Source organism: Vigna radiata, chromosome 5 (assembly GCF_000741045.1).
Source record: "Vigna radiata var. radiata cultivar VC1973A chromosome 5, Vradiata_ver6, whole genome shotgun sequence".
Lineage (NCBI taxonomy): Eukaryota > Viridiplantae > Streptophyta > Magnoliopsida > Fabales > Fabaceae > Vigna > Vigna radiata.
In genome coordinates, this window is record NC_028355.1 from 21008294 (window position 1) to 21020445 (window position 12152).

General features: G+C 29.0%; 1 protein-coding gene across 2 annotated transcripts; it reads right to left on the minus strand.

Moving 5' to 3' along the window:
• Positions 1 to 3331: 3331 nt before the first annotated feature.
• LOC106759785 (RNA-binding protein 1-like) lies at positions 3332 to 6259 on the minus strand. Of its 2 annotated transcripts, XM_022780944.1 has the most exons (3): positions 5922 to 6259; positions 4871 to 5779; positions 3332 to 4043 (listed from the first exon to the last, which is right to left on the minus strand). In XM_022780944.1, the coding sequence occupies exons 1-2, from the start codon at positions 6153 to 6155 to the stop codon at positions 4907 to 4909; spliced, it is 1107 nt and encodes a 368-aa protein (XP_022636665.1). In that variant the 5' UTR covers positions 6156 to 6259; the 3' UTR covers positions 3332 to 4043; positions 4871 to 4906. The 2 variants fall into 2 exon arrangements, with proteins under 2 accessions (XP_022636665.1, XP_014498611.1); XM_014643125.2 differs by lacking the exon at positions 3332 to 4043 and having other exon boundaries at positions 4612 to 5779; positions 5922 to 6258.
• Positions 6260 to 12152: the final 5893 nt, after the last annotated feature.

A 12152-nucleotide genomic window follows, 5' to 3' on the forward strand; every position in this document is an offset into this window, starting at 1 on the left:
TTTTAAAATTATATCGAGATCTCCTTAATAAACATATCTAACTTAAATGTCGAAAAATTACAACATACTACTAAGTGATCAGAAAGAAAAGAAAGTAAGAAGACAATCCACTTCGGACCCTTCCAACCAAAACAATTACTAAATAGAATTCAGATCTATATTTTAAAATATTGTTTTAATATTGAGTATTTAATCAATAAAATTGACTTAAAAAAAGAAAAAGAGATACTGTGAAGATCTATGAAAATACAAATAACGTTGAGAGGCCCAGCCCAAAAGATTGCATGTAAAATCATTTATGAAGAAGAGTAAATGAGAATCACGTGAGATCAGAAAATCCAAAGCATCGTGGCAGAACAAAAGCTAAGGAGAGACTACGTGTAATAGAACACAAGAAAAAAAACAAAAATTGGATTATGAGATCAGTGATGGGTACCCATCTAACTTTATATATGAAAGGGAACCATGAAATATACTTAACAAAAAAAATTAATTAGCTATGAAATATTTAAATTTAATATAATATAACATTTTTCATAATATTTTAACAACTTTTTAATAATTATCACTATTTTATTAATTTATATATTTAAAACAAATCAATTACAATGATATAAAATATTATAAAAAAAATTTAAAGATACATTTCTCTTCTTATAATCATAAAAATAAGATTTACCTAAAATTAATAGAATAGAAGTGGAAGCATAGAAAAGTGTGTGGTGAAGGTCAACTGTAGCGTGAGTGTTTTAGCCGTGTGATTTGACAATTGACACCGCAACACGAACCTCTTTTTTGCGACGGCTAATGCCAGACCTCATTTCATGCATTTAATATTTATCTCTTCAACGTTACTCATATTAATTACTTCTGTTATGTTACGTTGCGTGTGCAATGCCAATGGCCTTTTTCCACTTTTTATTAAAAATAATATTTTAATTCAGTTTTTTTCTAACAGATAATACAGCAGTGTGGACAGTTAAAAAATATTTCATAATATTTTAATAACTTTTTTAATAATATTTTAACCACTTTAAGCTAGTTAAACCATGATCATACTAAAAAAAATACAATTAATTAAATTAAACATGATCATACCACCAATAAGCTAGTTAAACCAGTTTACGAACTATCAGGAAATTGACTTTACAAAAGTTTATTAGTATATTAAAAAACCGGCACCTGAAAATTTCATATCAAAATTTACTTTCATTTTTTTATGTATATTTATCTTTGAAAGAATTATATGTTTTTTTTTTTCTATTTTTCGTTCAGATATAATGATAATTCCTAACTGTTTTGAATTCAAATGGATTTTAATGTTAAGTGTGTTTTCGTTTTTACATTTTAATACAAAATTAAAATTAATTTTTGTCTAAAAATTGTATATATTTTAATATTTAAATTTTTAAAATAAATTAATATAATCTTTTTCATTAAATTTTTTTATATGTCAAAAGCATTTTAAATTTAAAATGAAAATAAAAATCCATCAAATCAAATGGTATAACGGTAAAACAAAATTAATATAATTAAATTAAAAAGACTATATTAATTTATTATTAAAGTTTAAAATCAAAATATCAAAATTTTAAGTACAAATGAATTTTAATTTCACAGCAAATCCAACAACTAAAAATATATTTAATTATTTTTAAAACAAACATTTTAACAATATATTTTAATAATAAAATATTATATTTATATAATAATTAATATAAATAAAATTTCAAAAGTAAAATAACATTATACATAACCAAAGCTCTTTACCTCAACATGCAATTGCTTCCTCACCTCATCAAATTTATCCTCTCACCCCATCAAAACCTTCCAGAAAATACTTTCTGTGAAAGAGGGGATGTTTGATTTCAGAAAAAAAAAAAATCGGAATTGTTTATTGAGTTCCAAAAAGCAAATTCCAAAAATATTACGGCGCAGGAAGGAAATGATGGGTGCAGGAAGTAATTACCATTGATATAATGGCTGAGAAAGTGACCCCATGCTTCTTCTTGCACCTCCTTGTTTTTCTTCTTACAGTTGCGTAAAATCTCATATCTCCATTTTACCCGACATTTTAATTATATTAAAAACGCCAAAAGATTGATCTCCCACTATTTTTCCTTTTTCTTCCATGAGCGCGGCTCGTATTTCCTGCATATCCCTCCATATTTTTAAATCAGGAAATATATATTCTGGGATGTACGTTTCAAATATATTCAGAAAGTAAATTTTGGAATATGTAATTCAAAAGTATTATTAGATTTAGAAACATGATTCCAGAATACATAATACAAAAATGATCTTTTGAATACAATTTAGAATGTACATTTCGAAAAGTATTTACATATTTTTGGATATGAAAATATGTACTGAAATATACTTTCCAGAATATGTTTTTAGTACATCAGAAAATATATATTTTTTACTATATTTTCAGAACAAAAATACTATTCAAATTACTTAATCTGGAATTTCTTTAATAAACGAGGCGTAGAAGATAATTTAGGTTTTATAAGTTTTATGGTGATGCAAGAAAAAAAAAAAGGTGCAAGAAGATACAGCCCTCAACTTCCTTTCAAATTAAAAGAAAAAATATCCTTGAAAAGCTCATAAAATGTTACAACTTTTTCAGTCATCTTCACCTTAATTGACCATAACAAGTGGAGGAGACTCTTTGCGCAATTATTACTTCCCTTGGATATCTTCCACCCTTTTATCAAATTTAAAATATCATCTTTTTTACTTATCAAAGTTAAATATTCATTCCTCTCAACTACATAGATTGACCCAAAAATTTGATTTTCATGCACTTTTTTAAATACACTAGTCCTATCCAATAACGATTCATCTTTTGTAAAATTTAAAATAGGAGTTATTAAAACTTTTTTGTTCTAACCATTTTAATCTGTGGAGTAATTTAATAAAACTTTATAACCAAAGACTTGCAATATCCCACTCCCAATAAAGCACTAACAATAACCCCATCTTAATACGATACTTATTAAATATCGCGTCTTATAAAAGAATTGTCTTATCGTCAGCAAAATATATATAAAAAATACGAGTCTTATATGATCATTTTCCCAATAATTTGTATCACTAAAATTATTAAAAAAATTAGCACTTAGTAACTTTTAGTTGAATTTCCAACCATAAATTATTATTTCGTCAAATACTTGATTTTAAATATATATATATATATATATATATATATATATATAAAACTTTTTTAACCATCCAGTCAATTTTAATGTTTACTTTTTAACTTTAGGAATACATCTTTTCTTCATTTTTCATATAATTTTCTGAAAAGATCAAATACAGTTTTCAGTCAACATTTTCCTTCCTTGCGTTAAACGAAACCCTAAAATTATAATGAAGCACATATGTTCCATATGTTTTTCTTTTCTCGTCACCTTATGTAGAAGTCCTTTGTGAGTTTTCCTAACAAGAGCTATTTGAGCAGACTACATTAAAGTTAAATAGCATATAAACATCATGTGGACAATGCATGAAAGGATGGCAAATTCTCTCCTCCACTTCCATCCTATCATAACATAAACAACCTAATCTAACTCAAAAGAGTTCAATCTAATTGAACATCAAAATTCATAGGCTTTGTTTACGCCGAAGTTCTATATAAACCTCACCTTATCTAGCTTCAATAACCAATTTTAACAGTTTTAGAGTACAATAGAGGCATTGTTGAGGGAAAATAAATATTATAGCTTACAATTGTAAGTAGAATATGCATAACAGTTACTTCTACTGGACACATTACCAAAATACATACCAGTCGTCATGTTATTACTACTAGCAATTCTACAGTAAATAGAGATTATATTAAATTTTAAAAGAATTGACCTGTACCGGGACATTCTTAGGTGCCCATTTCACTTTTCTTTTCTCGATTATGACCTAGAAAAGATTTACATAAAATGCAGTCCACGGCTGTGTAAACGAGTGGCGAAAACAGTTAAGAGGTCTGCTACTGCTTCTTTCCCAGCCGGTCCAGGGTTTCCAAAGGCCTAATTCAGCTCAATCTTTTCAAATCATATAACGCCATCGATTATGTTTGCCAAGGTCATAGTTACGTTTGAGATCCAAATAAAAAAAAAAATGATGAATTAGAGAATTACACATTTTTTACCTTGGAGGAAAAACGGATTTTTGCCTAACTGTCAAATATAAATATTTTTTTAAAAATACAATGGTACTCAATTTTCCTAATAAATAGGAGCATCCCTTGAAGCATTCAAACAACCGGTCATACGCAGTCTATGCAAAAATAGACTAACATGAACATGAACTCAACAAAAACAAAGGCACACAGAAGAAGCCAATAACCTAGACAGACCAGTTATATGCATGTAAATTAAGCATTGGATCTAATTCAAAGTGTGTATATATATCAATCCTACCTTGAATAGTGTAATAACTAGCGCTATCTATGAAGGAAAAATAACACCATGCTGATTAACACAAATATATGAACGAAAACAGCAACTAAAAAGCCCATCAAATAATGAAAAGAATACGCATTTAAACAAAGGAACTGGGGAAGGTGCAAGAAACCACGCAAAGAGGGGAACAAAAAAATTAAGCCAAACAAACCAAATAGCACGCAATGTGCAAAAATATTAAAAGAGAAATAAGAGATAAGGATTTGCAAGAAAATTTTACAGATGCATGAAACCTCTACTAATAAAACTCCATAACTAAACATGATGAGCTGCTAAACTACATGTTTATGACACATAAAAAGGTATCTTCACAAATTAAAAGTAATAAGGTCGAGTGACTAACTCTTACAACATCTTGCGAAAGAATGTCATCTTTCACAGCCCCGAAGCAGTCAGTGAGTATTTACCTACATGAATTAAGGCCAAAGGAACCTTTTAGTCAGTCAGCTAGATATTTCACCATTGCTCCCTTTCAAACTCGAAGAGTCCACAACATTCTGCTTTACACCATGATGCAATGTCGTGTTGCCTGGAAAAAATCCGTTGCCAATAAAAGGTTGATCAAATTTCAAATTTGTTGCAGACCCAAGAATGCCACCATACCCCCAAGATCCTAGACCACTACCTACTATTCCAATCCTACCCCACGCTAAGTTTGGAATAGCACTAGCATAAGGCACCTGACATGCCTGAGGACCAGCCATCATTGGCCCGTACCAGAAGTTCCTAGAAGCTTCAGACGGAATCGCATATCCGTTCCCCCCATACCCACCCATAGGGTACCAACAACCGTAAGCATTAGAACCATATGCATATACTCCATCACTACCATACCACGGCAAAGGAGCAAGACCCGGAAGCATATTCCTAGGACTGTAAGGAGGAAAACTTTTAGGAACTCCTCTTTCACTCTTACTTCTCAATTTACTAAAACCATCATAACCATGATTCCCCTCTTTAGGAACGGCCCTCTTGACCTCGACCTGTCTACCATTCAAGTCATGAAAATTCTTCACCATAACACTTTGAACCGATTCCTCGGAATCAAAGGTGATGAACCCAAATCCCCTTGGCCGGTGAGTAACACTGTCCTGCATCACCACAACGTCAGTTATCCGACCAAACCTCTCAAAGTATTGCTTAAACTCCTCCTCAGATATACCAGCAGGTAAACCCCCAACAAAAATCTTTTTAGTCCTAACGTTGGTGTCACTACTACAGTCACAACTACTACTATAGCTACCTCCGCCTCTATTATGTAACTGGTTTTGGTGTTGCTGTTGTTCACTCCTTGGAATTGCTTTCTTTACTTCTACCTATACACGACAACAAAACAGAACTGGTCAAATCAAACACATTTACCACATAGTGACAAACGAAATTCAACCTTCGACGGTTTCAGTTTCTTGAAGCTTGAATAAACGAGAGTTTCTGGAAAGACAGGGAAAAAGAACCAACCGTTCTTCCGAGAATGACATGCGTGTCGTGCAGGGCTTTATCGGCGGCGGAGAGGTCAGAGAAGGTGACGAAGCCGAAACCTCTAGGGCATCGGGTGCTGTGGTCTACGGATATTGTGGAGTCCAAAACGGTACCGTACTTGGCAAAGTGGAATTTGAGAACATCTTCGGTGGTTTCACGAGAAATGCCCCCTACGAACAGCTTCGCCCTATCGGAATCCATCTTCAAATTCATTCTACTCTACTGTACACAATCCCTAAATCCCCAATTCAATCACAAAAACCCCTTTCTGTCTTTCCTTTTCTCGCTCCCAACAATCGGACACTAACTAAACCCCCTTACGTCATTGTCCGTTAAATGGATTTACTTTGTGGGCCCAAAAGCCCTTTTCTATTTATAACCCGTCTGTCTCAAATTACAGGCCCAAGCCCAAACACTAAAGGAACATACTAAACTAATTTCAAATATATTCTATATTTAAACTTTCAATATTTTCGACATATACATATTTAATATTCGATGAAATGTAACTAAATATCAAAACTTCATTTAAGGATTAAATATATTTTTAGTACTTATACTTTTGAGCGATTTTAGTTTTAATATTTTGACACATTTTCCAATATTAACTGAGAAATACGTTTGAAACAGCAAATAAAATTAAAAATTTTGGTAAAAAAAACTAAAACAAGAGTTTTCTAAAATTGAAGTACTAAATTGTACCTTAAAGACTAAAACCAAAATCGTCCAAAATATAGGAACTAAAAACATATTTAACCCTCATTTTAAATATGTATTTATATTCAAAATTCTGTACTCTCTTAGATTTATAATCTCAACCGAATAATTCGACTTAACATTTTATTTCTTCAATTAATCAACTTTAATATCTCTATTTCTGGTTTGAATTTCAATATTTTTAAAATATGACAGTATGGGTGAATAAATAGAACATAAATTTAATATATAATATATATGAATTAAATTACATATTTTTTTTTAAATAAAGATATCTTATATGAGAGATATTCCGAAAATTTCTCCATCCGATCTTAAATAACAGCTAAGACATAAATACTGTAAAGCCCTCCGTCATTTATGATTTTTTTTTATTCGCAAATTTTAATCACCCAGAATACAATGAATTACCTTGCTGAATCTCATTTTCTATTAAATTTTAATTTACTAAATTCAAATTCAAATATAGTTTAAATTTGTGATTGAAGGGGTATATCCTTTTTCTAATTTTGTAAATAGAAACAGTTATCGTAAAACCATATTCTAAAAATTATTATTCAAAGAGTTTTTCAAACCAAAATCTTTTAGAGCTGTAATAATTAAAATTTGTAATATCTTAACGTAATATAATTTTAGCTTTTTAAATACATTCTTCACTTTATTTCTATTTTTTTAAAATATATACTATCTCAAATAATTTTCCGTATTAATCAGTTTCTTTAAGTGTTTCTCTCTTTTATACATTTCTTATTCTTATTGACTACCCACAAAACGTAAAAATTTTGAAAATATTATTGTATCTCTATAATTATTTATAAAATTTTAAATTGCAACTTAAACTTCCAAAATACTTTTATCACAAAACTTACCACATAAAATAAAATTGGGTTCATTAGGATTAAACGATAAGAAAAAAAAAATATTTTCAGATTGCCAGATACATTGTCAGATTTCTATATTACGTAGAAAAAAAATATATTATCCTGTATTCTTATTTCTATATACAATGAAAATGAGGTAATGCTTTTTTTTTCTATTTGCTACCTCATTTTCTTTTACTTTATCATATTTTCTTTAATATTAATCGAACTTCCACTTATGGTTTTTTTGGTCATTCTTTCTTTATCAACCTCAATTTTTTTCTCTAGTGTTTCATTTTCTCTTATGACATCATAAGATCTATTTTATGAGTTAATGCACCTAATTCATATCCATGATTCATATTTCAAATTATTTTAGGGGAAAGTAATCTTTAAAATTAAATTTATTCAAACTTATCCAATAAAATAAGTAAAATATGATGTGATAAAGCACTAGGCACAATTTTATTTTAAGGGCATTTTTTTACTACCGAATTTTAAACAAAAGATTTAATGTTTTAATGTTTCTTTTTTGTCATTTTATTTTAAAACTTTCTAAAAGTAATACACACATATACAACAGAATAAAAAAACTGAAATACGTACACAGTTTTATTTATAACTTGAATCACAGTACTTTAAAAAAAATACCTGAGAAAAGAATTATATACCTAAAAACAATTTGGTTGCAAGTAATATATTCAAATATAAAATTTGAATAATGCTCATAACTTTATATATTTTTATGTTTCTATAAAATCGATGATTTTATAGATTCAAAAATAATTTATAATTAATCAATTTAGAAAACATTGACTGATACAACTAAGATTGATTTAAGAAAGATTTAAACCATAAAATTTGTTGAGGGTTTCTGCGTATCCAAAAGATATTTCAATAGAACAATAAAAAAAACAAGGCTACAGGACATCACAATCAAAAAGAAAGAAACTACATGCATAAAAAACATACCAATTCCAATAAACTCAATTAAAAAACTTAATCTAATGCTGATATACACAATAACAGAGTAGGTAATGCATTGAATTAAAAACTTGATAATCTAAACTTAATTAAAAGACATCATATCATACGATTGCACTTCAAAAGAGAATAAAATTGGAGTTTTTATTGTAGTATCGCGGTGTGCGTAACTCATACCCCAATTATTTAAGGTCAGAGCTTTAAACACCACTCAATCAATATAAGGAGTTGGACAAAAACAAAGCACACATATTATCAAAATATGCTTTGAAAATCATTAACCTAACTCCTCAAAAATTAACTATAAACAAACAAAATTAAGAAAAACAGAAAACATTTAAACAAAATTAAACCGCAATTGAGAAATATATAAGGGGCAAAGCTCATATTCTATGGGTGTAATCGTGTCTGTCATGCCATGGCGATAGCATTCAGAACGAGGAATTGTTTATAATCACCGCAGTCAACCCCTTAACAGTTCTGACAGATAGAAGAAAAAAATAACTATCCTATAGGAAAGAGACACGAATCTTCTAATGAAGAAAACACTGCAAAGAATTGGAAAAACAGGTTTGCAGAAGCATCGGTACACGAAGTGAACAAGAACACATGAACAGAAATCAGAATAAACAATGAAACTGGAGATGCAGAAACTACGAATTCGAACGCCGAGATCAGATCGAAGTTGGAGATAACTCTTTATCTGAACCTGAGAAGTGAGGGATGGGTATTTAAAGCTGATATTGACACGCCGCTCAAAACCCTAAACCATAACGAACCTGCTATATTTTCGGACTTGATATAACAGAAGCCCAATAGAAAGCAGGCTTTTAACTATGGCTATTACTTTCTCCACCCATCAATTTCTTTCACTACCCTACACTTCTGAAAATTACTTTTCAAAACACAATAAACAAACGTTTAGACCGGATATGGACGTTAGGATTTTTTTTTTCTTCTGAAATTATCTTATTTTTGAAATTTAGTTTTACAAAATAATTTTTGTAACAGGTAATATTTTAAAAAATTAAAATTAAAATATCAAAGATCGGTAATCTTTGTTCAAGAATATTATAACATTCGGGTTACACTATTGCTAAGTCTGTATTCTGTATATTTTCACGGTCATTTACATTCATTTACGAAAAATGGAGCTCAAAACTAGAAAAGATGCGCATAAAAATTATCACAATATAATGTAATATATAATATAAAGCTTGAAATATTTATATGATGAGGTATTGAGTAACCTTTTATTGTGTATTGAAGTGAGATTTTTCTTTTCATGATTTAATTATCATACTATTATTAAATATATGAACACCTTGATTTATTTCAATTTTACCTAAGTCAACAGATCGATAAACATGGTAATGTTATTTCAATGAAGTAAAATATTTATACATTTAATGTTGAAGATTTGACGACGACTACGGATAAATGGAATACTTATACCTTAAAATTTTCTTATTAAAAATTAATTTTGTGAAGTGTTGGTTCAATAAAACAAAGAAAATAATCTACCTTAAATGTTAAGACTAAGCCAATATTTTATAGATATTGTATACTAATTTAAAAAATGGATAATGATATTTAGAGAACATTTTTTTGACAATATTTGAACATTGATTACGTGTCAATATGTGATTGGTCATAAATTACTCCATAATAGTGTTTATGATTATTATTATTGATTATGGAGTAATTTACGACCAATCACAGATTGACACGTAATCAATGTTCAAATGTTGTCAAAAAAATGTTGTCTAAATATCATTATCCTTAAAAAATATTGTATTGTTAATGTTTGATATGTCTTTATTGAATCTCTTTGCATTGTAAGTTTGAAAATTAGAGATATTATATATCGTTATAGAAATTATATCAATCCAAATTACGCAATTCTAAAAGATGAAAAATACGATTTCATAAAATCGATTCCTCCCTTTGAAATCGTATTTTTCAGTTTTTTTTTTTCTTAGTACATGTGAATCAAAGTGGTTGTTAAACCTTGATAGTTACACCATACCAAACGTGATATTTATGAAGAATGCATTGATCATAAAATACTATTATTAAATTTGATATTCATCGTTGTAACGTTTCTTCATGGAGCTAGCTACCAATATATAAGATTGCAATACTGCAATGCAATTAACTTCGATTCTTACTTCTGGAAAGTACTTTTGACCAATTGCACACAATCAAGATCAAGATGCTAACTTATTTTTACCGTTCTAAATTCCATTTTCTCAGAAACAACACATCAAAATACGTTAATATAGAATTTTAAACATTTTCGAAGAGTTTTTATATATATATATATATATATATATATATATATATATATATATATATATATATATATATATATATATATATATATATATTATCAGTTAGTTTATTATTATTTTCTACGGTTGCGAGTTTAGATAAACGTTTCTGTCAAATATAGCGTGAACCCATAGTGTTTCTTGCTTGTTTCTTTGTTTATGAATTAATTAATATAATCTACAAGTTATCTCTGTTTACAACAGAATCGGTACTTGTAAATTGATAAATCGGGAAACTCGTGACATAAATAAAGCATAATTCCCTTTCAAAAGATGATCGAAACAAGAGTTGCATATATAACAGAAACAGCAATGGCAATATCTCATCCATACCATGGAGCACACCAGCTACAGCACTAGAAACAAATATACCCTTCGTAATGATGTTTACATTCAAAAAAGAGTAAGCATACCATTTTCATGGGAATCCAAGCCTGGTCTCTCTAAAGTCACATATCAGAAGAACGAGTTAAGATGCAGCAACATAGTGTTGAAACCTCCTCCATGTTCATCATCTAGGACTGCACATAATAAACAAATTCAAGTTGATGCTCCTAATTTTACTTTTTGTGCAGTTCAATCTTCTTCCATGAGAAATAGATTGCTTCGATTGGAGAGTCAAACGGAAGATCCTTTTCTTGAAGCTTACAAAAAATGCACACAATCCCCTGAGCTCTCATTCATGCGAAAACAACCTTGTAAAAACACTAAAAGCAGTGCATCTCGACATAACATAATTAAGTACATGGATGTTTTTTCTTGTAAGTTTTCCAGCGATGTTATTAGCACTCTTCAATTTCATTGCAAAGGCTTTGAGAGTAATTAAGAGATTTAAAGTATACATATGTCTTCATGTTAATTTCTTTGTTTTTGTATTAATAAATATTCTAAATTGCTGGGACATTTCTTTCGGTTCTAATGGACCATTTTCATGGCTTTATTATTTATGTTTAAGATGAGTTATATAAAAAGTTCATTATTTGCTATTGAAGTAAGTTACACCCTTTAAATGTAACTTACTTTATTATTACTTATAAGTAGAAAAGGTTGTAAACTTGAGGTTAAGAAATATAAATTGGGCTTTAAATGTTTGATTCATTGATAGTTCTGTTATCTTTAAATTAATTAATTGAGACTTTCTTTGAAAATAACACTTATGTTGTATTAAAAATATACTAAAAAAAGGGTTAGAAAAGTAGAAAAAGTTATTTCACCTAAACAAAGATTTGAATCATAACTCAACAATCCTTTTGTCAAAATACCTCTAAAAAAATGTGTGACACAGAAAATATTTTGATACTAGAAAATGAAATAAA